Genomic DNA, 26150 nt, shown 5'->3' with positions numbered 1-26150 from the left:
ACAAGGGGCTGACTTTTTTCAAAGGGCATTACCTACACTCAGCTGCCCCTGAAATGTGTGATACCTCTTGGACTTCAGCATCTCTAAGATGAAGGTTCACCTTTCTCATGTTTTTGTCTACATTAGAGGATAATGAAAATTCACATTTCATGTGTAAGTTCCCCTCCCACTCCCTACCATCTTCCCTGAGGGCATAACAGAGTGGTGCCAGAGATAATGTAAATCAGATAACTTAAACTCTCCCATCCAAAGTTTGAATCATAACACAGCCATCTCTCTAAAAATTATTTCATATTATTATAATGCAGATCTTAGAGATGTTTATAGTGAATCTTTTTTTAGGACAAGATTCTCCTTTACTGAAGAGTGTTTTATTAATGTCCTTGGTATAGTTTTTGGAAGTTATATTCCCTCCTGTGCTTCTAGGGTCTGTTATTTTGTTTTCACTATCTGTTTAGTTTCCATGTGCAAGGTGTAATAATTTCCTGAAGATATCTTCTTTAAACACCTCTTCTTTTTGGTAAACTTCACCTCTTAATTCAGTGGGCATCTACTCTTTCCACAGATCTGTTGTTCAGAGGCATCTGTAATCCAAAAAGATGTCCAGGTTACCTGGATTTAAAATAGATTTTTGTGGTAGATTCCAATGAATTAATTTCCTTTTCTTTCTCTTTTTTCACAGAATTCCTTCTTGTGCACCTTTCAGCTTCACTGGAAGATGTACACCATTGTGTTTCTAAACGCCTTTATCCATTCTTCAGCATCTTTTGACTTTGATTGTCCCTCTTTTTTCAGCTGTAGATATACCTGGTCCTTATGGTGCAGATTCAGAGCTAAATTTCATCCCAGATTTAGGAGTTTAAGCCCCTTTTGGGGAGAATTACCTCAAATTAAACAATGAGTAAGACCTAGTAAGGGGAGAAGCACAAAAGTAAAAATAATCCATAAACCAAAGCATGTAGCTATATGTACTTATAGAAGCATATGATATCTGAATGTTGGCAAAATAATGTAGTGAAACTGGCATATAAGGCAATTTTTATATTCCATCAGCAGTTAAAGTTCATTTAACAGTGTTCAACTTATACTTCCTTGTGGAAAAAAATGCTCTGAACACAATTACTATAATGCCTCCAATCAATGTGGCTGAAAATATTTAAGAAGGAGAATTTAATTTTTTTCATGGTCTTGTAGTTTATAATCAGTTTCTCTTTACTCAGCCAGCTTCTCCCTTTGCTGAGCAGATCCATGTAAATGTCAACAAGGAAGCAGGAAAACTCATGTGAAAAGTTCTTAGAGGAACTTAAGAGAAACTTCAGGATGTAGTATTTAAGTTGTGTCCTTGTCGAAACAATTATTTTTCAGAAAATATCAGTCCTAAAAATGTCACTTGAGGTGCTGTAGCCCATGGTAGCAAGTACTGCTTTGCTCAGTTCTAATCAAATGCTGAGGTTATGTCATTTCTGTGGCTTAGGGCAGGTTCAGATAGGTCTGGAAGTTGATTATAACACCTCAGAGGAGGTGCTCTAAGCACTTTTTTCCCACAAATTTATGTTTGGATGTCTTGGATAGTGCATCAGACATGCTTTTCTAACCAGAACCTATTTCTTTAACAGACTTCCTTTCAAGTCTTTCCAGAAATATCTTCATGTCTCTGCCTATTTATTTCGGATTTTGTTGTTGCTTGTTTTAGGGAACTGACTGTGGCCAGACCTTCTTGGGCTGTGAAAGCAATATTAAAGTCTGGATTGACTGTTTAAAATCTGGATTTCGTATGTACTTTTGGGGGAAACACCATATACTATAGCACCCAATGCAAAGTTTGTGATCTCTGAGTCTTGAGGAAAAAGGCTTTTTGAGAATTAAGGAAGTAGGGGTTAGAGAGAGGAAAATAATGTTTTGCCAGGTAATGAGAGAACCTTGTGGAAGATTTACAAATGGTGGTTCATAAGAGTTGGAGGACCTCACCAGGGTGTGAACTTGTCTGTACAAAGATGATAGATCAGTTAAGGCCTGATTGTAGCCAACATCTTGTTTTCTGTGAAGAGAGACTGAGAGAGTTGAGGTTGTTCAGAAGACACTTTGTAGCACCTTCCAGTCCCTGAAGCCAGCCTACAAGAGAGCTGGAGAGAGACTTCTTACAAGAGCGTGTAGTCACAGGACAAGGGGTAACAGCTTCAAACTGGAAGACACTTTAGATTAGGTATGAGGAAAAAATTCTTTACTGTGAGGGTGGTGAGGCACTGGAACAGGTTGCCCAGAGAAGCTGTGGCTGCCCCATTATTGGAAGTGTTCAAGGCCAAGTTGGTGAGGGCTTGGAGCAACCTGGTCTAGTGGAAGGTGTCCCTGCTTGTGGCAGGAGAGTGGGAATAAGATGTTTTTTAAGGTCCCTTCCAACCCAAACCATTCTATGAGTCTGAGTAACTATTGTGTGTTTTTACTAGTTGCTGCAGTTTGTTTAATCCTGTTATTTTTATTCTTTCAGAAATCACAGCACCCACCCTTTGGATTAAGCACTTGGTCATCAAAGATTCCAAAATGAACAGCTCCAATATAAGGAATTCAGGTACTGTTCTGTCTTTAAAAAAAATTATTATTTTAACTAGTCTGTAGCTCCTCACCTTGTATTCCTGTTTCATTCTTTCTTCATTGTAGCTATCAAGCTGCTAGGGGCACTTGCAGCCCAGGCTATAAAGTAATTTCAACTAAAGTCCTTCTTTGTGCCCAAAGGGCCATAATCAGTGTGTGATGAAGGATGTTTGTTTCCACAAACCATAACTGGGGAATCTCTTAATTTCTTAATCTGTTAATTCATTTTAGCCAACTGTCATCTTTATTCTGTTTGCTGTTCAGCATGGATATATGAACTGATGCACTTGGCTGAAAGCTCTGGACTGTGGTTTTGGTCTAAGCAATTGCAAAAAGTACAAAAAAGGGGCTTCTTTTCTAGTGAATTCAAGATTCTTCTCTGCAGGGGATATTTTTTGATAGAGAAATAAATGGATTATTTCCCAACTAAAAGTGGTTTAATTGTAAGAATTAAATAATTGTGGACCTAAGAAAATGTTGAGATTGTTTTGTGGGTAGTGGAGTGGATGGGGGAAGATCCAAGCCTAAAAAACAGCAAAGAAGAGATTATGAACATGAGTGGGGAAAGGGGAAGCAGGAAGATATGAGGTCAGGGTGTAAAATTGAGATTGGAGATGCGAGTGAAATGGTGGAGTCATTGAAATGAGAAGAAGCCAGAGAATCTGAAGAGGAAGGTTAGGGATTCTCAGTAAGAATGGTTTCTGTCTAATATTTTAACTGAGGTGGGAGAAATGAAGAAATTAAAGGGAATATAAGAGAACAAAATTGCTTTAAGAAGCCATGGGTTTACTTTAAGATTTTAATAGGAGATGCTACTATTACACATATTTTATGAAACATGTATGCCTAGAACAGCTGTTGGAGTAATTCCAGTCATCTAAACAGATAAATTGTGATCAATCAAAAGTGCCTTATCATCTGGTATTTCTGCATTAGCTAGAGAGTATTCATGACAGTTCCTTTAACCTACCTCTGCCACTTCCAAGCTGCAGGGTGAAATGCTAGGTTGGGTGAAACTCTCTTGCTGCAGAGTGAAGAGTTCTTAGCAGGAGGACAGCCAGCATTGCCCAGGCCAAAGTTTTAACAAGTCTCTTGGGCTTCACCTCCCAGCTGCTTTTGTAGCAGGGTGATCTCTGTAGGATCGGCCAGTGGGAATCATCCAGAAGCTTCAGATGATGTGTGAGTATCAGCATCCTTCTTTAAGGATGTCTTTCAGGGGAGAGCAAATACAGCTGCTGGGACAACCAGCAACTGACAGTACAATTGAAGGTGACAGTGCAATATTAATATCCTTTGTAATGGGCCCTACCTATCTTGGAGTCCAACTTTCCTTGTAGTACAGCAAACCTCATAGCTGTAATGGAAAGCAGAGTGAGTGCTAAGAGGTTGCAAAGGGACTTGGGAACAGGAGGATCTGTCTTCCACCCTTTCTTGACCTAACGGAGCCAAAGTAGGCTGGCTTTCATGTTGTAAAGGTAATCACTTTGATTGTTTAGTCAGGAAGCTGCCTGATGTGAAATGGAATTTTGTCTGCAGAAGCATTCCTTGTGTGAGTTTACTTTTTTCAATTGTTTCTGATGTCAATTCTGTTACTCAAACAAAATTATTATGAGTGCGTGCTACAAATGAAAAGGAAAAGGTCTTGTGGAAAATTCAAGAGCTGTGTAAGAGGTGGTTTGTACAGCAAGCTAAAAGGAGACGTGGTTCATCTGACTCAGCCTTACTGATTACTCTGATGCTCATTTGCTGTGGGGTCTTGTTAAAAGACTGAATTGCCAACTTTTATCCCCAAATTTCTCCACTGGGCCATACAAATACACAACCATTCCACTTTCTCACAAATTATTAAGAAATGCTGCCTCGAGCTATGGATTAGGTGTTATAAAGTGTAGGCTACTCCAGCCTTTTTCTTTCAAATAGTGAAGCCTAGTCACCTTGTTTGAGATCTTTCATTCTTTTCATCCCTTGTAATACATGTTAAAGGCAATGTACATTAGGTGGGATCAAACTGCAGAGAACTGGGGGAGATAATTATAATTTAAAATCATGTTTCTTCAAGTGTCTTCGAGTCTGTCTTGGCTGTAGATGATGAAACAGCTGTCATGAGATGGGTATGCAAAACTGGGGAATGTTTTTAATTGCCTTTGGCCCAACTTGAAATGATAATGCTTAGCACATTTCCATTTTTTAAATTTATTTTTAAAGGGTAAAGATAAGTTTTTCTAGCACAAGATTTGGATTCTTCAGTTTGTTGTTGCCCCAGCTGTATTGTCTATCTGAGCTTACACTTACAGTCTTGGAGCAGATATAGCCTTGTATGCTTTTGCAGCAGTTTAATGGGATCACTGAAATGGGAAGTGAGAAAAAAGACCTAGCAGGTCATCTAATCTACTGCCTTAGGGCTAGTGAATATTTATGTTGTAAGGAGAGCAGCATTTTCTACTGTACATAATTGCCTTAGATAATAAAGATTTTGTTTCTTCCCAAAGGAAGCTGCTCTGCTCTCTGAATTCAGCCTCAGATTTTTTTTTTTTGTAATATCCAGCCTAACTCTTCTTTTACTCCCTATTCCTTGAAGTTTGTATAGTGAAACACTTAGCTCTGATCTCTCTTCTTCCTGTGGTGATTATATGGCCTTGTCCTTTTCAGAGAAGATACTGCTGTCAGAGGACGTGTGCCGTTCTCTAATCAGCACTGACCCTGGACATCTTGGAAAGCAAGCACCATTTCTTTGTCAGCCATGAGGAGAATTTCAGAATTGCTATATGGAGTCAAATAGACTCTTTAATTTGCTGTCATTGTCTCTGGTCAATGTTAAGTGAGCCACCCATCAGGCAGCTGAGCACGGCAGAGCTGGTGACACCCCATGTAATATATGCTGCCTGTATCCTGCAAGAGCTGCATCTGAAATCTGAGTATTCTGTCTTCTGTTTAGTGTTGACAAACAGAAGAGGTTCTTCTGAAACTGATCTCCTTTTTTTGGAGCACTTACATTTTGTTTGGCATCTGTAAATCCTAATTAAGCTAGGGATCAGGAAAAGCAGAATGACTCCAGCCTGGTGATTAGAGCACTTGACTGAGAATCTATATGTCTCCAGGCAGTTTGCCAGTGAGCTTTTCTATGCTCAGTAAAAAAGCATTGCTAGGAGGGATTGCTAGTGCTGTTACCCCAGCCCACCTTAAAGAATTAAATGGCACCCTTTTCTCAGTAGGGTGAGATGCAGGTTCAAACCTTCTCAGCTAGAGGCAGGAACCAAAATATGAACATCTGGACTGTTGCACAGCAGAATAGTTGTTTTTCTGCACTCAAAAACTACATTTTCTATTTGTTTGAATCCTCCAAGTTCCAAATTTTTCTGTTTGGGGCAAGTAAAAGGTCTAGATCAACACAACATTGTTGTGGTAAGATGACAAAAATATTTTTTTGCTCCTTCTCCCCTTTCCCAAACATGCACATCCACATGTGCATGCGCATGGATACCTTAAGCTAACTAAGACAGTCACCTAGCACTGCTCTCTGTGATATGTCATTTTTAACATTGCCAGAGCAGGAGATGATTCAGGTAGAGTTCTTGCAATGGCTGTTCTCTAATCAGCATGGCTGGCAACTGTCTTTTCATTCTACTTTTACTGTTTCAGCCTCCTCCCCTCACCCCCAACCTATTTCAGCCAGCAACAATCCAAGTGATTATTTTTTCTTAAATTCTTAGTCTAGGGAAGCATTTGATAATGTTTTCCACTTCCAAGGAATCTAATGGCTGCTTGTTTAGGAGCACCCCATCTCCACTGAGGAATCCAGGGATTTTCCTCACTTCCAGAGTTGGGTTATCTCCAAATTCATTTGTGCTACTTAGTGATTTGGTTTTAGTTAGCAAGAGTTTCCAGCCTGTATCCAGCTTACCGTGACAACCTTTAAGAAAACCACAGAATGATGTAATGAGCCCCTGCATGGAAAAATAAACAGCTCTGGAGAAACCAGTAGTAGCAGCCTCAAGTAAATATTCTTCAGTCACTGGGGGTTTGAAAATGACGTTATTTGAAAGGAAGAATGAGTAATATATTAAGGTTAGCAGCTAGTAATATATTAAGGTTAGCAGCTGAAGACAGGTTTGTGTGTGCTGTGCCTAGCTGAGAAAAAAAAAAAGGAAAAAACCCATAGCTGTTTGTTTCAAAATCTTGGTTGGTGAATGGGGACCAGTTCCATGTGGCCTATTCTGTTCAGCTCTGACGCCCAGGCATCGTGCTGGCATCCAAGTGATAGAGCTTTCTGCTGTCAGGAGCTCTCAGTGGACAGAGGATAAGTGAATGAGCTTTGAGAAAAAGAACGGTGGTATTCACATTTCTCTTTCTTAACTGAGTAAACTTGAAGCCCAAACTTTAGGGATTTTCAAAGAGGGAAACAACTTGAAAACTTTACATCTTTATTTTTGCTTATCCACCTGAAAGGGAGTGTCCTAATTCGTGGGTGCAGGTTGTCTCCAGGTATCTGCACAGTGAAGTGGCATGTGATTATATGAAGTGTTAATACCAGCACCTGAGTTCTTTGATTTGTCTGTATTCCTTAAGGGGTCTTTTTTCCCACTTGTAGAAAAAAAAAAGATAAGAAAACACCCGTGGCACTCCCAAAAACATTCTCTCTAGTACTCAATTAGGAAATTACACCGTTTTCCTCATGCTGTTCTTATGATCAGGGGTAGTAGTTGCCCCAAGGGTTACTGTACTCATGGGTATGTTGCTTTATCCATATAGAAGCTTTCTGTGATCATGTACATTAAAAAGGAGTCTTCTTGAGACTATATTGAGAATCAGTGTGGTTCCTCTTGATCAGGTGAGATGAACATATAATGAGACAGAGCTTGAGAAAGAAGCTCTTTTCAAGTTTTAGTGAGATACCCCAAAAATAGCCAAGGTTAGACAAGAGTTTAATTCATTATTAGGAGTTTCCTTTTCAGAAGTGAGGATAAAGACAAAGAGCTTGAATGCCTATATTATTTTCCAGAGTGAGGAGACCTTGTACCTATGTGTTAAATGTACACTTATCTGGAGTTGGAGCAAATTTCTTCATGCCCTGGAAATATGGAGAACAGAGAGCCACAGGTAGATTCAGATGAGGTTCTTGAAAAACAAAACAATGTTATTAATGGGGTTAATTCCACATCTGTCTTTATCCTGTCTTCTCAGCCTTATTCCTTAGGTGTCTTGTGCTACTCTTGGTGCACAGCACTTTTGACTTTAAATAAAGACATGAGACTGTGGACTTCTGCTTCTGCTGCTTTTTTCCTGTTTTCCACTGTTATAAACTAGTTGTGTTAGTTTGAATCTGGCTGTCTCTCTCTCAGTGCTGGTTCTGTTCATGTTACTGTCCAAATGTCTAATACAGGATTGTAGGCTCTTCCCCAGGATTTGTGGCTGGTTAGTCTTAGTCAGGATATTGAGAAAAGGAGATAGCTATCACTTTGTCAGGAAAATAGGTTGGTTTCAAAGAGGCTGTAGGAATAATTGTGCTTTAGGGATGTCTGAATAAGATGTTATGATGGCATTTGAATTGGGAAATTTTGGTGCCTATGGATGACATTTTAATGCTGACTACAGTCCTCCATGGTAAATATTGTTGTGCTTCTGTCTCCTCTGCACATAACACCTGGGATTAGTTAAAGGCTTTTGAATTTCTCCCTAGCTGAAAAGGAAAAAAGTGCCGTGGATGGTGTCAAGAAAAAGAGTTCATGGGAGGGAACCAGTATGTCAGAAAGCTTTTGTCTTTTTTACTGTCCTCTTTTTTACTATCCTCCTTGGTTCTTTTCCTGCATCTTGAGCCAGTACCTCCCAACGCAGTGCTCCTCTAACCTGTCAAAACTATTGAGCTAAAAGTTTGTGACTGTTGTTCCATCTGCCACAACTATTTATCTTCAGAGCTTTGTATTAATCCTCCCAGCACTTCTTTTTGTGAGGATTTGTTTTGGTTTTGTTTTGAATTAATTTTAGTTTAGATTCTGGCTTGATATCAAATAAAGCAATTTCAAGAGAAGCTCCTGTTGAGTATGAAATGAAAGCTTACTAATTCCATTACATTTTCACAACAAATATATGTACACTTATTTGCTGAGTTCCTGCTTCCTCGCAAGCCAAAATATGATGTTTCTTTCTTACTTATTATCCCTCCCTTCCCTCTGGCTCCATCTGTAGTGCAGGCATCCTTTCCTGGCCTGGCTGCTGCTTGGGAGGCCTCTGTCTCTTCTTCCCTTCTGGAGATTTTTGAGAAGGATGATATGTGTGATGCCCAAGGGTGATTCTCCCACGGTCTCAGTGTGACAGGTGTGTGTGGTGAAGAAGGGAGTACGTAGGAGAGAGCAGAAGCAGGGGGAATGGAAGAATCTAGGACCAGGACCCTTCTCAGACAGCCAGCAAACAAAGTCATAAATAACGTGCCATTGGGGACCAGTTAATCTGCTCTATGAAAAGGTGCAAAGTATACAAGTGGGAAAAATAACATTGTATAATAATCAGCATGCAACCATAGGTGTTAAACCATATGCAGCTAGGCAAATAAATGAAGCTCCCCCTGAGAGCCGTGCAATAAATCATTCCCAAAGAATTCAGTCACTCCCCCCTCCTTATCCCCCAAAGAAAGAAAACAAATTACTTTAGATGTGGAGTCATAACTACAACTCTGCAGCTGCCAGTTAAAGCAAGTGGACAAGGAGCATTAAGAGAAAGGGGCAAAGATATAAGAAGCTGGAGTAAAATTGGAAATAAAAAACAACCCCGTGTTTAAAACCACTGGAGATTTGGTGGGGAAGGGAAAGGAAATAAGCTCCACCACCAGGGATTACCTGGACATACAGGGACAAACTGAGAGTGGTCAATTTTGTGGAGTTTGTCTTGTTTTTTAGCAGAAGCTGGTTCAGATTGAAGGAGCTGCATTGGTTTGCTGAAGGAATTCCTTAGCAACACAGTGCTCCTTGCTGTTTGTAGTAGCAGCATTTGGCGCAGGCTCATTTGTGGATCTGCACTCCAGTTGGATGCATGTTGGTGTCTGCAGAAAGGCTGCACATATTGACTCAGTTTCCTGCCTCTCTTGAAATGTTCCTGTCAAATTCACCACATTTCTGAGGTACCACAGTTAAGGAGGAGCTGTTTCAAGGCAGCTGTCATTACTAGCTCCTAGATAACCTCTGGAAAAGATTTAGACCTAGGTAGGCTTCTCCTGAAGCCAAGAGTGACCTGCAAGTGATTTGCAAAGAGACAAGTGAAATAAAAAAAGGGTTCAAAACACAGGCCAGTGTATCCCTATGAGCATCTGCTGCTACAGAGTTGTCCATGAAGGCCATGAATATTGCATAGTACAGCATAAGGCTGTGAAGGAGAAGAGCTGCATTCCAGAGATTTGGAAAACCTTGCCCCTCCATGGGGGTGTCTGTTGGACATCCATCTCATGACACTGACAAAGTGGGAGCATTTTCTCTGTCCCATGGCTGTTGTCTGAATCCCGTGTTATGCCAGTGAACATCCAAAGCCCGGATATTCTACACAGAGTCAGCTGACTCTAGGTAAATATCCAAAAGTTAACACTAGCTTCCTGTCAGAGGCAGTTCCCTCTGCCTCCTTGTAAAGTGCAAAATATTACAGGAAAAAGCTGATCCGTCACTACATGAAAAAGTTCATCACAGTACAAATCTGTCTCTCTTGCCTTCTGTGCCTCACCAGTAGTAGCATTAAATATAATGTTGCTGTAGGTGGGAAGACCAGTCTGAAGCACTTTTTACCTGCCTGTGACAGTTTTCAAAGACTTTGTTTGGTGTCCTATAATTGCAGAGTAACAATACTGTAAAAATACTGTGCTTGTATACTCCAGCTAGAAGAGGTAGGCAAGTTCTCCAATAATTGCTGTACTAGTTGTTCCGAGGACTATTAAAACCAGGTGTGGAAGTGAAAAGTTTCCCAATAATGCTAAGGCTCCAGTGGAAACACCTATTGTTTTTTGTTTTATTGAACAGAATTCCTCAGTGTAGAAAGAGTTCAGTGAAAAAGGAGTATAGGGAAAATGAATGTGTTCAGAGACAGGTGGCTTCTGTCAAAGCTATGTATGCCACAAGCTCAGAGTGCTTAGAAGCTATGTGAAATGGGAAAGAGGCATTAGGGAAGAAAAAACAGACTGTGTAGCTTTGTCTCAAAATGACAAGGGCAGTGTGTAAGGTTGAAAGATTTTTCTACTGCAGAGGAACCATCCTGATGTTAAGAAGTGAAGAGGCTGCATTTTGATGCCAAACTTTCTCTGCGCAGACTATGGAAGCTGTTGTCATTGTGAAGGTACTGCACAGGTACAGCTGTCATAAAGGATATGGAGGTCAGGTGCATTAGAGGGGATCAGACCCCAAAATCTGGAAACTTAAACCAGATAAAATATCTTCAGGATTTTAGTGTTAGCAAAGAGGTTGCCTCAATCACTGATGATCTGCTGGAGCTTCTCAGCCTGTGTGAGGAGATCAAAAAAGACCTGAAGACATTCACTTGTTTTTTTCTCCCTGTTTTAACCCAGGATCATATCCAATTAATAGCAGCTCTGACAACGTGACCTGTTCCTGATATGGCAACAGAGATCCCACTGCCTCTTCCAAGTAATGAACAGTTAATCACCAGGGCTTTTTTATATCAAACCAAAATCTCCTTTATCCAAATAAGATGTCTGCTACTTGAACTACCCATGGGGAAGGAAAAAAAAAATCTATGACTATCTTTTTTTTATTATTATTTTAATAGAACAGCTTTTATGTCTCAGAAGACTGAATGTCATCCCTAGACTAAACAAATTGAATTCTTTTAGCCTTTTCTCATAGGTCAAGTTTCGTAGACCTTTGCCTGTTCCCCTTGCTCTCTTGCCAAACAGTCCTCCTGTCCCCCAAAGTGCAGTGCACAGTGCTTGTACATAGGGCTGATTTAAAGGATCACCAGTACTTAGTACCCATTCCGTATGTGAAGCCCCCATCATTACATTCCTCAGCTGGATTTACCTGTTTTGATTTTTTTGTTGTTCCTTGCAATGTCATGAAGTTGCAGATTTTTTATTTTGTGGTCTGCCTAGGCTGCTGACCATTTTTTCAAGTCTCGTGGTCTCGCCAGTATTTCCTCCCCATGCGCTGGATTTCTCCTTGCTGGCTGTTATGGTTTGTACTTTTAAGTTGTGAGTACACTGATTTAAAACAATTTATCAATGTGACTTTGAATTCTTTCCTGAGGTTCAGTCTGTGAATTGGATGTTCTGTTCCATTGGCCAGAGTGGTCATTTAATTTGGTACAAATCTCATGGTAGCTTTCAAAATAAAAAAATTTTGAGACCTGTTGACTTCGAGAAAATCTTTTTCTTAACCTGCTGTGTTAGGTAACTATCTTGTAGTAATGGTATTTTTGGCCTTTTCCTCATTTGGTTATGAGAATAGCACAACTTAAAATATCTCTAATGAACCAGCTCTAATGGACAGCTCTAATGCATTTTATATGAATGTGAAAATATTTGGGTTTTTTTCCAGGATGATGTACCACAGCCATAAAAAAGCATTGTTCTTTTTCTCCCATGCTCCAGCTAGTCTGGCTATAGCTCTAGAAGGGCTAGGACTGTGTGACTGACTGCTTGTGAGATGGGACGGTATAAAGAGCCCAAGGCCTGCCTGAAAGGCAGTTCAGTTAGAGCTGCAAAGACAGGTAGCTTTCAACTGACAACTTTCAAGATGTGCAGGTGTGGATCTTTATTCCTGTGTGGGCTGGAACCCTGTGGAGCACACTCTTTTCTTAGCTGGGCGGGACACAATGCCCACAGGTTCTGCAAAATGAGCATAAGTTGTTTATCAGAAAGTCCCTCACAAAGTTTGCTCTAATCCATGGGATGGTGCTTCCTTCAGCCAGTCCTCCTTATTTTAAGCTAGAGAGTAGATCCTGAATAGGCTTCTCATCATATAACAGTGGTGGGAATGCAGTGCAGCCTTATCTCTTAGAGCAGAAGGAAAATGACAGGGGAAGCATGTGTTCCTGGATAGCTGAAGTTTAATGAGCCACTTGGAATAACACATTTTTGAAAATTATAATCCACCTGTTAAACCTTTGCATTGTACTTGTTCAGCACTGGAACATGTAGTAACATCTGCTTCCTCTGTAGCCTATGCCTTGAGAAATGAAATTGAGTGAGTACCAAGGCAAAGCAAAGACTGCTCAACTGGTACAGTGTGGGAACACCTGCAGGGTTTGTTTTTCTTTTTACCTTCATGTTAGCCAGAAAACTCTGGAGGGACTGTGATCCCAGATGGAACAGGGTGGAGTGGGTATCAGTATTGATGACTAACAGAGGTGTGGAGAGATTTATGCTATCCCCATGAGCCGTATTTGCTCAGCTGTTATTGTGCTCCTGGTAAACACAGAAGGGGTTGTTTCTCTCCCTCAGCCCTGCTCCGGGGACAGGCAATAAGGGCCTATTTACTGCATTGCTTTGCTAGTCCTGCCAGCACTTAAGTGTGCATGTGCGTACTTAAGGCTTTTCACATGCTCTTTCCCCTCTGAGGAGGAAAGGATGCAGATTTGGGCTGCTGATGTAACCTGTGCTGAACTTGCTTTTCACCCACAGCTTTCGTAAGCTCTATCCTGGGATGAGGTACCTGTTCTCCTGGAGTGGACCTGGGTTCTGTTCACATTAGGGCTTCCTTATGAATGTAAAAGCAGCTCTAAGCCGATGTACATGCTATGGTAAACCAGTTCAAAGCTCTTGTTCTCTGCCACAGCAGTGTAAAGATACATGAGAAATTGACCCTGTCTGAATTAAGCTCCCCTGGGAGACAGGCAAACACTTTTCCTCACTGAAAGGAAAACTGAGGCACAAAGACACTTAGTCCTCATGTTTGGGTTGGCACAGGAGATCAATAGGAACTTGGCACTAGATATCCATGCTGCTCCTCTTTGTTCTGTGCTGCACTAATGCCTCACTGAGAGGAAAGTTGGGAGTTGAACAAAAAAATTTGGGAGAGATGTGTTTGGGTTTTTTTAATGGTTTTTGGAAATTAGGTCCCTGTTGCAGCACCAACAATGAGGATTGGTCAAGAATTCTTCAGTAAAAGACCTTTTCCTCCCCTTGTGATGAATGCTTGTTCATTAAAACGGAAGCTTTTTGTGGGAATTCCATGGGAAAACTTTTGCTGGTCCAGACAGAATTTCTGGTCAAAAGAAATGAGAGGAAGAGAAACAGAAGGAAATCTGCCTGGTACAGGCTGTAGCTCTGGGGTTAGGCTGTTCACATGGGTTCATTGGGGCTGGGCAGAAGCATAGAGGGAGTTTAGACCCTCTCTTTTGCCTGATCTGGAAGAAAGAATCCTGTCTCTTAAGGGTGTATGAATCTCTCCAAGGCAGTTGGTTTTGGTGCCACAGTTTCCCTCTTCTCTTAATAAGAAAAGATTTGGGTGCAGAAGAGCAAAGTCCAAAAATAATCTGCTGTGGTTGGATGGCAGATGTTCCCTGTGTCCCCCCAAATCATCCACAGCATCTTTACAGCCACGGTGAATCATGCTTGCTGCTTTGGCTCTGGTGGCAGAGAGAGTTGTTCTTGTCAGGAGAGCAGCTGGGGGAGGCTGCCTCACCCCCAGTGGCTGCACATAGCCCTGCAAAATGAGCATGAGAGTTGTTAAGCACAAACCTTTGGCTAGGTGCTACTAGACACCCTCTCTTCTCAGCTTTGTGGGGTAAACAAGCACTCCATCTCTTTAATAACCATGTCGTTTATTAGACAGTCAGATGAGTCCCTTACTTCACCTATCATTTTTATTGTCCAGGCACTACTTGTATGTTTGCATGTGTGTACTTAAAAGACCAGGGATGAGAGACCTTTTTATGAATCTGACCATGTATTCCTCAGAAGGCCATTACTAGGGGAAAATTGTTGCATAAATAATGTGCAATTGCAGATGTCCAAGCCCTGTTTTCCTACCATAGCTCATGGCTTCAGGGATGCTACTTTAAAAATATGTTTTAATGAGTGGTAGAAGCAGTCAAGAGTAAGAAGGAACAAACAGTTAGCATTTTAGAGATGAACAGTTGAGGTAAAAAGAATATTTCTGCCAATGACTCTTCTTGTTGTATGTGTATACATTCCCTGGGGCTTTTTTCTGTAATTTGGTTTTTTTTTTTTGTAATCTAGATTTGCTGTCTCACGAAGGTTTCACTCCCCAGCAGCAGCAGCAAGTTGCAAGTTGGTTTCTTTGCTGATAGTCAAGTCAAAGCCGAGATGGCAGAAAACAGTAGACTATGTCAGTGCCTTTAAAATAAATAAATAAATAAATGGGTATAATGTTATTATTTGATGTAGGAAGATTGATTGTGTCCTACTGACTTGCTGTCTTAAATGTTCTTTCTCTAAGAAAAGTTTAGTTTAGGGAAAGAAGGAAACCCTTTCTTTCTGTGCCTGCAACTCCCATTAACAGGGTATAGGCTTTTAAGTACCCTGCATGTATAATAAATATATGGTGGTTTCTAGGATGACAGCTTAATTTCATACCTGGCATTAAACTTCATAGCTTTGCCATGGACTTTCACTATTCTCCATTAAACCGGCCTTGGCAACAACAGCAAAGTTTCCAGTAAGCAGTTTGACTGGAACAGGAGGACTTCAGTGTCCTGGAGCTGGGATAGCATTTGATGGTCCCTTTGTTACCCATGAGACAATCTTTCATGGTGACACTGCGTACAGTTCAAGCCAAGTCCCCAACTAGGGAAACTGATGGTATGGATTTCCCTGCTGATTTTCCTGGCTTTTGAATACTCAACTATTAATATCAATGTTTATTTTTAAGGGAATTAAGTGCTGTTAGAGTGGTAGCCTGGAGGAAAGAGTCTCTTTGGGGACTAGTGCTAGTTAATACATTCTGCTTAGCAGACAGATGTCACTGAAGGAGATTGCCACAAGGCTGTTGTAAGAGTCAATGTGTTTGCTATTCTGATCTCCTCCAGCTCAGGGAAGGCATGGTGGATCTGGAAAGGTTTCAGAGAAGAACTGTGCCATGTGGGACTCTTCAGCATGTAAATGAGACAAAGTAGGAATCTGTAAAGCAGGGAGGAACTTCCATAGCAGCTACTTCTAGATGTACATTAGAACTGAGTAAAGTATGATCTCCCTGTGGTTTCAGTTGTACTGTCACTGCTAATGATGGGCTCCTGAATGCTGGTGACAAAGGCAGAGTTTGCATCATTACATCTACCTGATATCAACTGAACAAAGCCTGTAAATTTTGTTTCACTCAGCCTTTAAACAGCTTTCTAACAGAAACAACTACCAATTAGTTATGTATTCTGGTAGTAAATATGACTATTCAATTCCCACAAATTTCTGTTACTATGTTCAGGGAGGTTTTTTTCATTTTTTAATGGCATAGCACAAATGTGTAAATATGTAGATTTATTCTGTGTAATTTGCATACCTAACTGCAAATGTATGTAAAATAAGATACTTATTCATTAAAGAAATTTATCTTTTTTTCTCTTGATTTCAGTAAAAGTGGCATATTTCTTTGTTCTAACACACAAAGAAAACACACTTTATTTTTTTCAGAGTAATTTTACTGAGAGTTTTGCAAGACTCAAAGGACTTGAGAAATCTTGGTTTGTCTTTGTGCACTCAGGAAGCTTTTGGGATTTAGATAGAAAAATTCCTGGAATGTAGTTCTCTTTAGCAGAAGCTTTTCTTCCTTTTGCTTATAATATAATGACGATAGAGAAGTTTGCCCCTGCTCTTTTGCTTCCCCCAAGCTGCCTGAATGATTTGCCTCACCTGATGGCCAAGAGGTGAGCTACCCCACTTACCCAGACTGTGGGTAAGTGGGGCCTATTGATGTAAGAGGTTTGTTAGAGAGTTGGCAGCCCTCTGGCTCGATGACTTCTCTGTTCACATACATCTTGGGAACAGTCCCTTTTTTTTCTTCTTCTTCTTTTTCCTCCTCCTTTTCCTTTTTCAAATGTGAAATCTGTCAGCAAAGTGAAGACAGCTTAAATATTAGCTGAGGCTTGAGTTCCCTTTCAGTTTTTGTTGACTTTATCCCCTCCTGCTCCTTCCCAGTCAAGTTTCTGTCTGCTTGAGTCAGACTTACCAACACTTAAAAGTTTTTATTCTGTGTTTCTATTGTATGAGTTTGTATGTGGCAAAATTCAGATGCCCTTCACATTCCCAGCCTTGACAGTGATATGAAATGCTGAGAAGAGACTTTTTGGGGTCTCTGAGACTCTTTCAGCTGCTACAGTTCAATTAGAAACCAGTAAAAATGCTTCTGGTACTCAGGCATGCTGTACTCAGGTGATGCTGTGCAGACCTGCAGGAGTTTCTTGTTGCATCTGCTGTTATCAAGCCGTGAATCGGCACCCCTTCTGTTCCCCAAATATGGAACAAAACTTACTCTCTACAGCATAATTTATCAGCAAAATACAAGATATAGCTAATAGTGTACCAACAGGCAGGCAAAATACAAGGAACCTGAGCATGTGTTAGCTGTGTGCTGAGCCAGTCCCGGGAGCAGGATGCTGAGGTTATGTCGTGTCTGCTGGCTGATGGTGCAAACATCCACAGATCAGGGGTGAACCTGTGCTGTCATTGCTGATCAGTGGAAGCATTGTATGTATTGAAGGCTTGAGTTGGCTCTTGGCTGTGGCAAGGAATTACAAGTCTTGTGGCCTATTTATTAAAATAAAACTAAAAACACAGTAAACTGCAGGGGAAAGGAAGGCTAAGGAGGAAGAGGACAGCTGTTTTTCCTGCTTCTGTTTTTCATCACTCTCCTAAGGATAAAAGTTAGGAGTTAGATTGTTGTCTTTTGTTACCCTAGACTTAGAAGTGTTTTCAGCTGTCGTGACTGCTTTCTTTTCCTCACTGTGACACTTTCAGTAGTTTACAAAGTTGAAGTAATTTTTCTACTTGTCAAAGGGCCAGAATGCTAGAAGAGTTATAATTGAGAATTTCTTGCTGTTAAGCCAAGTAAGTCTTACCATCTTGCAGGTACTCTGTGCTTCTCCTCCCCCCTAGTTGCTGGTCCATGTGAGAGGCAGCAGTCTGGCACTGTCCATGCACCCAACACCCCTTTGCGGGCAGTGCTGGGGCTCTGTGTGCCAGGCTGGCTCCGGAAGCCACTTCTGGGCTTCTTCCTGCTCTTTGGTGCATGGCACTAATGCTCTTTTAGACCATATCTTTGGAAATAGCCTTTGCTGTGTAGTAGGATTTTAAGGGACAGGGCCTTACCTGCTGCTCAGTAGAAAGGGTTCCCTTTGTTTTCCAGGTGAGGACAATAGTGGAGAGTGCTGGAGAGCTGATGGCAGTGAGGGTAAATGGGATATTGCATTCTGTTCCTCGCTAAGGTGTGTGCAGATGCTGTCTGCACTGGATAAGGCTGTGTTAAAACACAACTTGCTCCTCTTGGGATCATGTTGGAGAGGTGCTATTGAGACAGAGAAGTGTTTTGCCGTCTGGAGAAAGAGACAGAGGGGCAGGGTGTTTGCCTCCTTTGTTTAACTGGAAAATACAAGTCACAGTTGAGGATCTCTCAGCTTGCAAAAACATAATCTGAGAAATGCTTACCTCATGGCTGCATTAGTAGTGAATTATTTTTACCTGATGGTTCATTTCCAAAACCCAAGTGATCAAGAGTTTTTCCTGCTGTTTCTGACAACCTGAGCACCTGGCAGTCAATGTCTATAGTCCATAATCTTGTTGTGTCACAGCTAAACGTTGGAGAAAACTCTCAACCCAGAAATCCCTCAGCCCCTGAGGATGTAGACATACTGATGTTTGATGAGATGGAAACAGACACAAAGAGCTCCTGATGTGAAGGATACCCATATCCCACTGACCTGAGGACAGCCATCTCGATTTGATTCTTTTTCCACCCCCTCCAACCTCCCTTCTGTCTTCCAGAAAAAGTTCACTCCTGTGACCAGGAGAGGCAGAGCGCCTTGGAGGAGGCCAGGCAGAACCCGCGGGAGGGCATCGTCATCCCCGAGTGTGCTCCTGGAGGACTCTACAAGCCCGTGCAGTGTCACCAGTCCACTGGGTACTGCTGGTGTGTCCTGGTGGACACGGGACGGCCCCTGCCTGGTACTTCCACTCGGTGAGAGCTACAGGCAGGCTGGGAGGGTGCCTGGCTGGAGAAGACGAGATTTAAAAAATACTGCTGCAGTACGAAATCGGTTCCTCACTCTAGAGCAGCCAGGTCTACACTGCTTTCCCTAGAGCATGCAATGCTGTATGTGATGTTCCCAGTTGAGTGTTGCTATGCAGCTCCCTCTCTATAGGAGTTGGTGGACATTAACTACAGTTCATACTTTTCTCTGTGTTAAGTATTCATGCAAAGCTGCCTTTTTTCTTCTGGCTTGCTTTTAGGAGGTAGGAAGAATGGGGCTTTGCTTAAGAATATAGATTATAGACATGAGCGGTGAAAAGACAAGAGTCTTTGTTACCTTATCATCTGCTTTATACTTCCATGTTGCAGCCACTTGAATCCTGACCTGTAGGGAATCAGAAGATTGCTTGTTGTTCATGCTTGTTGTGCATGGGTAGATTTTAAACCAGAGATGGATTTTTTTTCAGTTACTCTCTGTTTTGAAACTTTTCTCACTTGGAGTTTGGAAACAAATTGTGGGTCTATCAAGTTGCAAAAACAGGCCAGTAAGAGCTGGGACTTAAACTCTGCTAGATATAGTGATTCTGCAAAGCCTGGACAGCTTTGAAAAAAAATTTCAGCCTATGCCCACAAGAATTGGAAGAGGGCCCTGTGTTGTTTGTGGGTTTCAGTTGATAGCAGTACTGGACTTCAAAGTACATTCTTCTTTCTCTTTCCATTTCTGTTGCTGTTGCTGACTGTCCATAAACAGTCAGATGCTTGACAGTAGTATTTCTTCTGGGGGTTTATTGGTTTCTCCTGGAGTAAGCAGACAAGGCACAACCCATTGACCCTCCGATTAGCTCAGCTTATCCAAGTATAGTTCTAATAATGGCCTGGTTATGGATCTGATCCCTATCAAATTTCCATATCTCTATGTGAGCCATGCACTTAGGAGTTGGACTTGACAATCCTTGCTGGTTCCTTCCAGCTCAGAAGAGTCTGTGATTAGTGACCATGTGATGGCACTAAACCTATGTTACATAGTTTAGCTTCTGCTGTTCTCTTTTTTCAGGTATGAAACCCCAGTGTGTGAAAGTGATGCCAGATCGAAGAGCACAGAGATTGAGGATCCCTTCAAGGACAGAGAACTTCCAGGTTAGAGGAACAACATCCTGTCTCTGCCTTCTTACTTTGTCTTGCCTTAGGACTCTTAAGAGGCCAGAATATTGTTGAGGAGATAAGGCATTTTCCTCACAGTGCATGCTTTACCATGGGGTTTGTTCGGTGTTTTTTTAAGATCACCTCCAGTTTCAGCAGTGAACTGGGAAAGCCTGGGTATGTTCTGGGTGTGTTTATTGCCTGTCTTCCCTTTGAAAACATTTCTGGGATTACAATTTTCAGGAGAGAAACCAGGAAGCCTGGAGACACGCTGGGGGAAGAATGGGCTCAACACTGGATGTTCCTTAAAGCGTGACCAGGACAAGATTCTTTCTGTTTAGCAGGGTTTTCAGCAGCTTGATGCTCTCTGAGTCACAAAAGGGGACACAGCTGCCAGTTGTCAGTGGACTGATTTGCTCCCTTACACTGACTGCATGGGCCAGGCAGGACAGCACTCACAGTGTTCTAAGGTCCCTTACCTAATGGTGGCTTCTCACTTAGTTGGACTTTATTCCTCATTTTCTGCCTGGGATAGGTTTTATTACCCAGTGCTCCTTGTTTTATATTCTGCTTTTCCGTCTTAAGAGAGTGACAAGCATAATTTGCTGTTTGCCTACCTTTTTTCTGCTAGGAACACATGCTGGGTATTGGTGTTGGTGCAGCTCTTAACAATGCTATCCCATCTGCCTGTGCTCTGTTTTTACCTTCTGGCTCCCTTCTAAGGAGCAGAGTGAGCGGCCTTCACTGACAAGTCGATCATTGCTCTCCTGGGTGGGGACTGCTTGAAAACACAAGCTACAGTGGGTCCCTCTGCACCATGAGGAAGTGATGGACAGCAGTAATTCTGCAGACATACTGGTGGATACCAGTAATTCTGGTGACTCTGGATCAGCTTAACGCTCTGTGAATAGCATAAAGTGAGTTGTTCCTGAGCAGGTTAGCAAAGGAAATGAGATTTGTTCCAGATTGTTCCAGATCTGCCTGGTATATCTCCTAACTGTTGTCCTGCTGGCTCCTGGCTTCAGGCCCCAGACCTTTTTGCTTAGCAACTCTGCCCTCAGCAGGGCTCTCTTCCATGCAGCTCCTCATTTTCATGAGCCATGTAAAAATTTCCTATTGCCTCCCTTTTACATTCAAAGGAAATCAACCAGTTGGTTCAAATATTACATTGTGGGGTAAGGTGAGGAAAGCCAGCTAAATGGATTACATCAAGGCTCATTTCCTCAGGAAATAACACTAAAATAGAATAACCTTACTTCCTTGATTCCCCATCCTCCTCTCCCATTGCTTTACCGTCTATCCTTGCACTTTTGCTCTGTCTCTCCAGAAATCCTCTGCGAAAATCCTTTGCTCTTTGGTTTTTTTCTTTGAGATTCTATTTCTGATCTCAAGAAGACAGACTGCTTTTGTTTCTCTTCTCCCTTCCCTTCTCCACTGTAGCCAGACAAGGGGACAGGAACTGCTTGATGCAGAAGAGGACACAGGGTGCTCTGTAGCTTAGAGGTCTGGTTCCAATATCAAACTCCAGGAGAGTTGCCCTCTCAGCTCAAGCCAGTTCCTTTGCCTGTGTCAACTTCAAGCTCTGTTTTTGGCTGCATTGGTTGTTGTGATTGTTGCTCAGAGAAGTTTTGAATACCCTGCTCAAGGCCAGGTTGGATGGGATCATGAGCAACCTGATCTAGTGAGTGGCATCCCTGCCCCCTATCAGGAGGGTTGGAACTGGATGATCTTTAAGGTCCCTTTCTTTTAACCCTAGCCACATTCTATGATTCTGTGATTCCTATCACTGAAAATACGCCTGTCTATGGAGAGATGAGGAGACAGAGGGTCTGATCCTGGTTTTTCTGCCTGAGAAATGCTGTGCTGCATGAACTTATGCAGTCTTGAGGTTTATTTGATTAGCTGCTCTTGTATGCAAAAATGTACTAGTGAGCCAGAACTGCAGGGGGTGAGAGAGAATGTTTCTTTTTATTTTTTTTTTCCTTCTCTCATTTCTTAGCAGAACTGAATGTCAAGAAAGATTCCTGCTTTAATTTGAGACTGATTGCATCATTTGCCCTCAGTTCAATCAGAGGGACCCCTTAGTTTATTCCTCTTGTGGAGGTTTGCCCATTCTGCAGACTCTCAGTGCTGCAGACAGTGCAGCACTTGGCCTGTGTGAAGACACCCTGCAGAGGCCCTGGTGGGAAAGACATAAGTTCAGATCCTTGCACACCTACACATATCTCTTCACAACCTGTCATGACTGTGGCCGAAATAAAAAATAAAGGAGGAAGGAAAATGTCGCTGGTACATAGCAAATGGCAAACTGTTAATTCCTGCAGATGGTGAGATGCTGAGAGCCCAGGGAGATGACTTCTAGCAAATAGTTTTTCAGCCTTTTCATTATCTCAGCAAAAAGCTCCTTTAAGTGAGTGGTCTACTCTGGCTGCAGTAGCAGCGTACCCATTACAATGCTGACATTTTCTAGACCATATGCTGAATGAGCGCTGAGGGGTGTGCATGTGTGCAGTGAACATTATGAGAGACAGACTAGGGACTGTTGGGTAGCTATTGCAGAGGACAGAGCCTGTAATACTGCAAAGGAGGGACTTCTGTCAGATCAATTTACAAGCTGCTTTCAGCTGTCAAGGGATTACAATAAGTTTCCGGTGCTCTGTTTGTGGTACATGTTCTTCTTTGCTTGCTCAGGAAAAGCAGAAAGCGTTGACATTGCTCTGTCTTGCTGTGGGATGCTGTTTGCTGACATCTGCTGCCCTAATTAGCTGAATAATTGGTAGTGCATGGTGGTTTGGGGAAGGAGGTGACAGCTTCTCTGTCACATCAAGAGAAGACAATTGGATGGGATGTGATGGATTTTGGACAAGAGTTTTGATGGTAGTGTGTTGAAGTTAAGCACACCTGTTCTTGGTTCCTTGTTCCTTAGCTTGTTCCAGGCTAGAACAGTTGTCACAGTATTCGTGGGGTAGTAAATGAAGCTTTCTTTAAGCAGCAGGAAAATGAAGCTTACTTTGAGCATAGATTGCCTTTTAAAGGTGAAAAGATGGAGAGTCTCATTGTAACAGGCTGGCACTGTTTGGGGTAGGAGGCTCTGTCAGTCTGTGCTTATGATGGTGGGGAACTAGATGGCCTCAGCACTAAGTAATGGAAATGGTTACCAATCTCATCTTCAACACACTTTGTCCTACTTAAGCCAGCAGTGACTGGGGATGACCTCCACACACCAACTCAGTTTGACGTATTTCCTACATAGAGCAATCATGCAAAGAATGGATTATTGTGGTAGGTGCTGGCAGACAATGGTTTCTGTGCCTGAAGAGGAGAATGCAAGCAGCAGACCTTGCCTTGTGCTCTGGGGTACTTTAATCTGTCAATTAGGGCCTCAGAACAGCCACATTTGCCTCAGAAGATGATCCAGGAGGTAATGAATTGTTTTGTAAACTTCTCTGCAAGTGTCACCATGGGAACTCCTGTCTGCCAGGCGCTTCTAGCGCATCCCTGCAGTTTTGCTGGTAGAGAACTGGGTGAGATCATAAAGCTAACCACACACTCTTCCTGCCAGATATTGTTGATGACCCTGCATGTGCCTGGACAAAAGCTGCAGGACAAATTGCCACGCAGAGAAACCCACTGAGGGATTCTTCTGCCTTTCGTAAGGGACTGTGTTGATGGTTGTTGCTGTCTTAAAAACAAAAGAGGTTCTGACTGATCCTTGCTGAATTGGAGTAGGAAACTAAGCCTGTGTGTTCTTGCATTAAACCTCCTCTTTTCTTTCTGCAGGCTGTCCAGAAGGGAAGAAAGTTGAATTTATCACCAGCTTACTTGATGCTCTGACTACGGACATGGTACAGGCTATTAACTCAGCAGCACCTACTGGGGGTGGGAGGTGAGTCCAGAAAGCACAGCTGAACGCCACTCAGGTGACTGCAGAGCTCTGGGTGCCCCTGAGGTGCAGACAGGTGGCAAAGGTGTTGCTCTGACTGATTTGGGTTCCACTGGGCTGCTGGGAGGGGATCTGAGGCTGCTTTGTCCTGTCATCCTAGCGTTGCTTGCCTCCCCCTGCCCCTCCTCCCTGGCAGCTGCTCCACCATAAAGGTTAGTATAGCCCATTTGAAGTGTGAAATGAGAGCTCAGTGGGAGGAAGTGGCTTGTTCTTTTGTCCCTTAGTGCATGAAAAGACCTAATAAAATGCAAATGGATTGAAGGAGACCGTGTGGCCTAGTGACTACCACAGGGAGTGAAGAATGTGAACCAAATTCTTGGCAGGACCAGCGCTGTGGCTTTGCTGTGAAGCTGCAGCCAGCCTGGTGATGAGGAGAGGAGCTGTTTTTCACGGTCCTCCCTTCGGACCAGCTGTGTGTCCATCCCTTTTGGAAGGAGCAACAGGTCAGGCCTGTTGCAAGAGGTGAGCCGAAGTCTGTGTTCCTGGGGACCAGGAGGAAAGCTGAGGCTGTGTCTCCCCCTCCTGCTTGATACCAGCAGATCCCTGCAGTGCTGCCTCAGGACAGGCTTTGCCAAAGAACCGTGATGGATTTCAAAAGTGCCACACTGCCTCAGCTAGGCCAGGCTTCTGTGGTTCTGGATTTGCCCGACTATAAAAGGAGTCGGTGCTGGGGTAGCTTGCAGGGATGGCACAATGACTGATGTGCTCATTTTCATAGGGGTCTGCAGATGGAAGTGGCTGTGCATGTTCATGGCTTCTTTGGGTATTCCTCCAATGTGTTGACAGTAATATTGATCCCCTGCTTTCCTCTTTCATAATGGAGAAGGAATTACTGCCATCTTTTAACTAGTCGAGACTATTCAAGGTCCTGGGTGGCATGGCTGTGTCCCTTGGCTTCAGTATGGACTACTTGTGAATTCCTACGTTTTTAACTTCACATTTAGACCTTGCAAATCAGGCCAGTGACTTGTATGTGTGCCTGCATGCTGAATATTCTGTAACCCGTTGAGTTAGTGCTATATGCCTGGCATGTCTGTATTCATATAAACAGGATGCAAAATGCCCCAAGGATGGGAAATACATCGTTCTCTCCCAGACTTAAGCATTCCAATGTCAATTCTGTCTAATTTGCATGGTTCAAATGCAGCGGGTAGGAGTGGTGGGAAGCCCTGGAGAGTATTTGATATTTCTTTGGCATCTTTGGCACTAGGACTGAAACACAGCCAATGTAATCATCACTCTTAAAATAAAGCTTAATATAAACCAATGTTGTAGAGACCAGAGATGTATGCCCCCACTGCACTTCTATAAACCAGCAGGCTTGCTACCTAATGTTCCCCAAGCTTTGTGTATTTCTCAGCTTTCAATAGAGGCCTTTCTGGTGGAATTTTTCACTGCCCAGCTCTTCACACAGTCGTCACATTGATTTATTTTCCACTCCAATGTCAGCAGCCCAATTGCGAGGGGAAAATTAAATCTTTTAGCAGGCTGTCCTTGGTAAGGCAAAAGACTGCCACCACCCAAATACCCTGCTTGTCCACAGCCATGATTAAATTCAGATAACTGCTGTGGTTTAATTTTCCATAAGTCTCAGCTAGACTAAGTGTGTACCCCAAAGAACATGTGTCAAGCTTTTCCAACCCAACAGGCCATGATGGGACCATTTTTTAAAAGTAATTTCAGGGATTTTTTGATATTTATATAAAAATTTTATCAATACATATTTCATATGGGTTTGTGGAATTGTGAGGCTGTCTCTGTGCAGTGAGTCCTGCTTTCCAAGAGTCCCAAGGTGAGGAATATCCTGAGTTCTCTCTTCAGGAATTGGCTTCTGGTGGTATGAACAGGTGTATTCTTTGCTGGGTAAAAAATGGCTGGACCCAGACAGTGGCTGGTGGCTAGTCACAGGTGGTGTTCCCCAGGGCTCAGTATTGGAGCCAGCGCTGTTTAACATCATCTTCAACAACCTGGACAAGGGGATTGAGTGCCCCCTTATCACATTTGCAAATGACACCATGTTGTGTGGGAGCATTGACTTGCGGAAGACGGATCTGGACAGGTTGGATCAACGGGCCGAGGCCATTGTATGAGGTTCAGCAAGGTGAAGTGCCAGGTCCTGCACTTGGGTCACAACAGGCCCAGGCAGTGCTACAGGCTGGGAGAAGAGTGGTTGGAAAGCTGCCCAGCAGATCAAGACCTGGGGGTGCTGGTCTACAGCAGCTGAACACGAGCCAGCTGTGCCCAGGTGGCCAAGAAGGCCAGTGGCACCCTGGCCTGTACCAGCAATGGTGTGGCCAGCAGGACCAGGGCAGGGATTGTCCCCCTGTACTCGCACTGGTGAGGCCACACCT

At 42.7% G+C, this 26150-nt stretch overlaps 1 protein-coding gene across 3 annotated transcripts in view; it reads left to right on the top strand.

The window, feature by feature from the left end:
* The window catches only part of SMOC1 (SPARC related modular calcium binding 1), a 131395-nt gene that overhangs the window by 84766 nt on the left and 20479 nt on the right, over window positions 1–26150 (top strand). For all 3 annotated transcript variants that reach the window (XM_063398710.1, XM_063398709.1, XM_063398707.1), the window contains exons 7-10: window positions 2486–2566; window positions 18512–18704; window positions 19771–19853; window positions 23637–23742. In XM_063398710.1, the coding sequence (XP_063254780.1) occupies window positions 2486–2566; window positions 18512–18704; window positions 19771–19853; window positions 23637–23742 (463 nt within the window). The remainder of the gene's footprint in view (window positions 1–2485; window positions 2567–18511; window positions 18705–19770; window positions 19854–23636; window positions 23743–26150) is intronic.

Source organism: Prinia subflava, chromosome 5, assembly GCF_021018805.1.
Source record: "Prinia subflava isolate CZ2003 ecotype Zambia chromosome 5, Cam_Psub_1.2, whole genome shotgun sequence".
NCBI lineage: Eukaryota > Metazoa > Chordata > Aves > Passeriformes > Cisticolidae > Prinia > Prinia subflava.
Note: the sequence above shows the minus strand (reverse complement) of the source record. Positions and strands in the feature narration are given on the sequence as shown.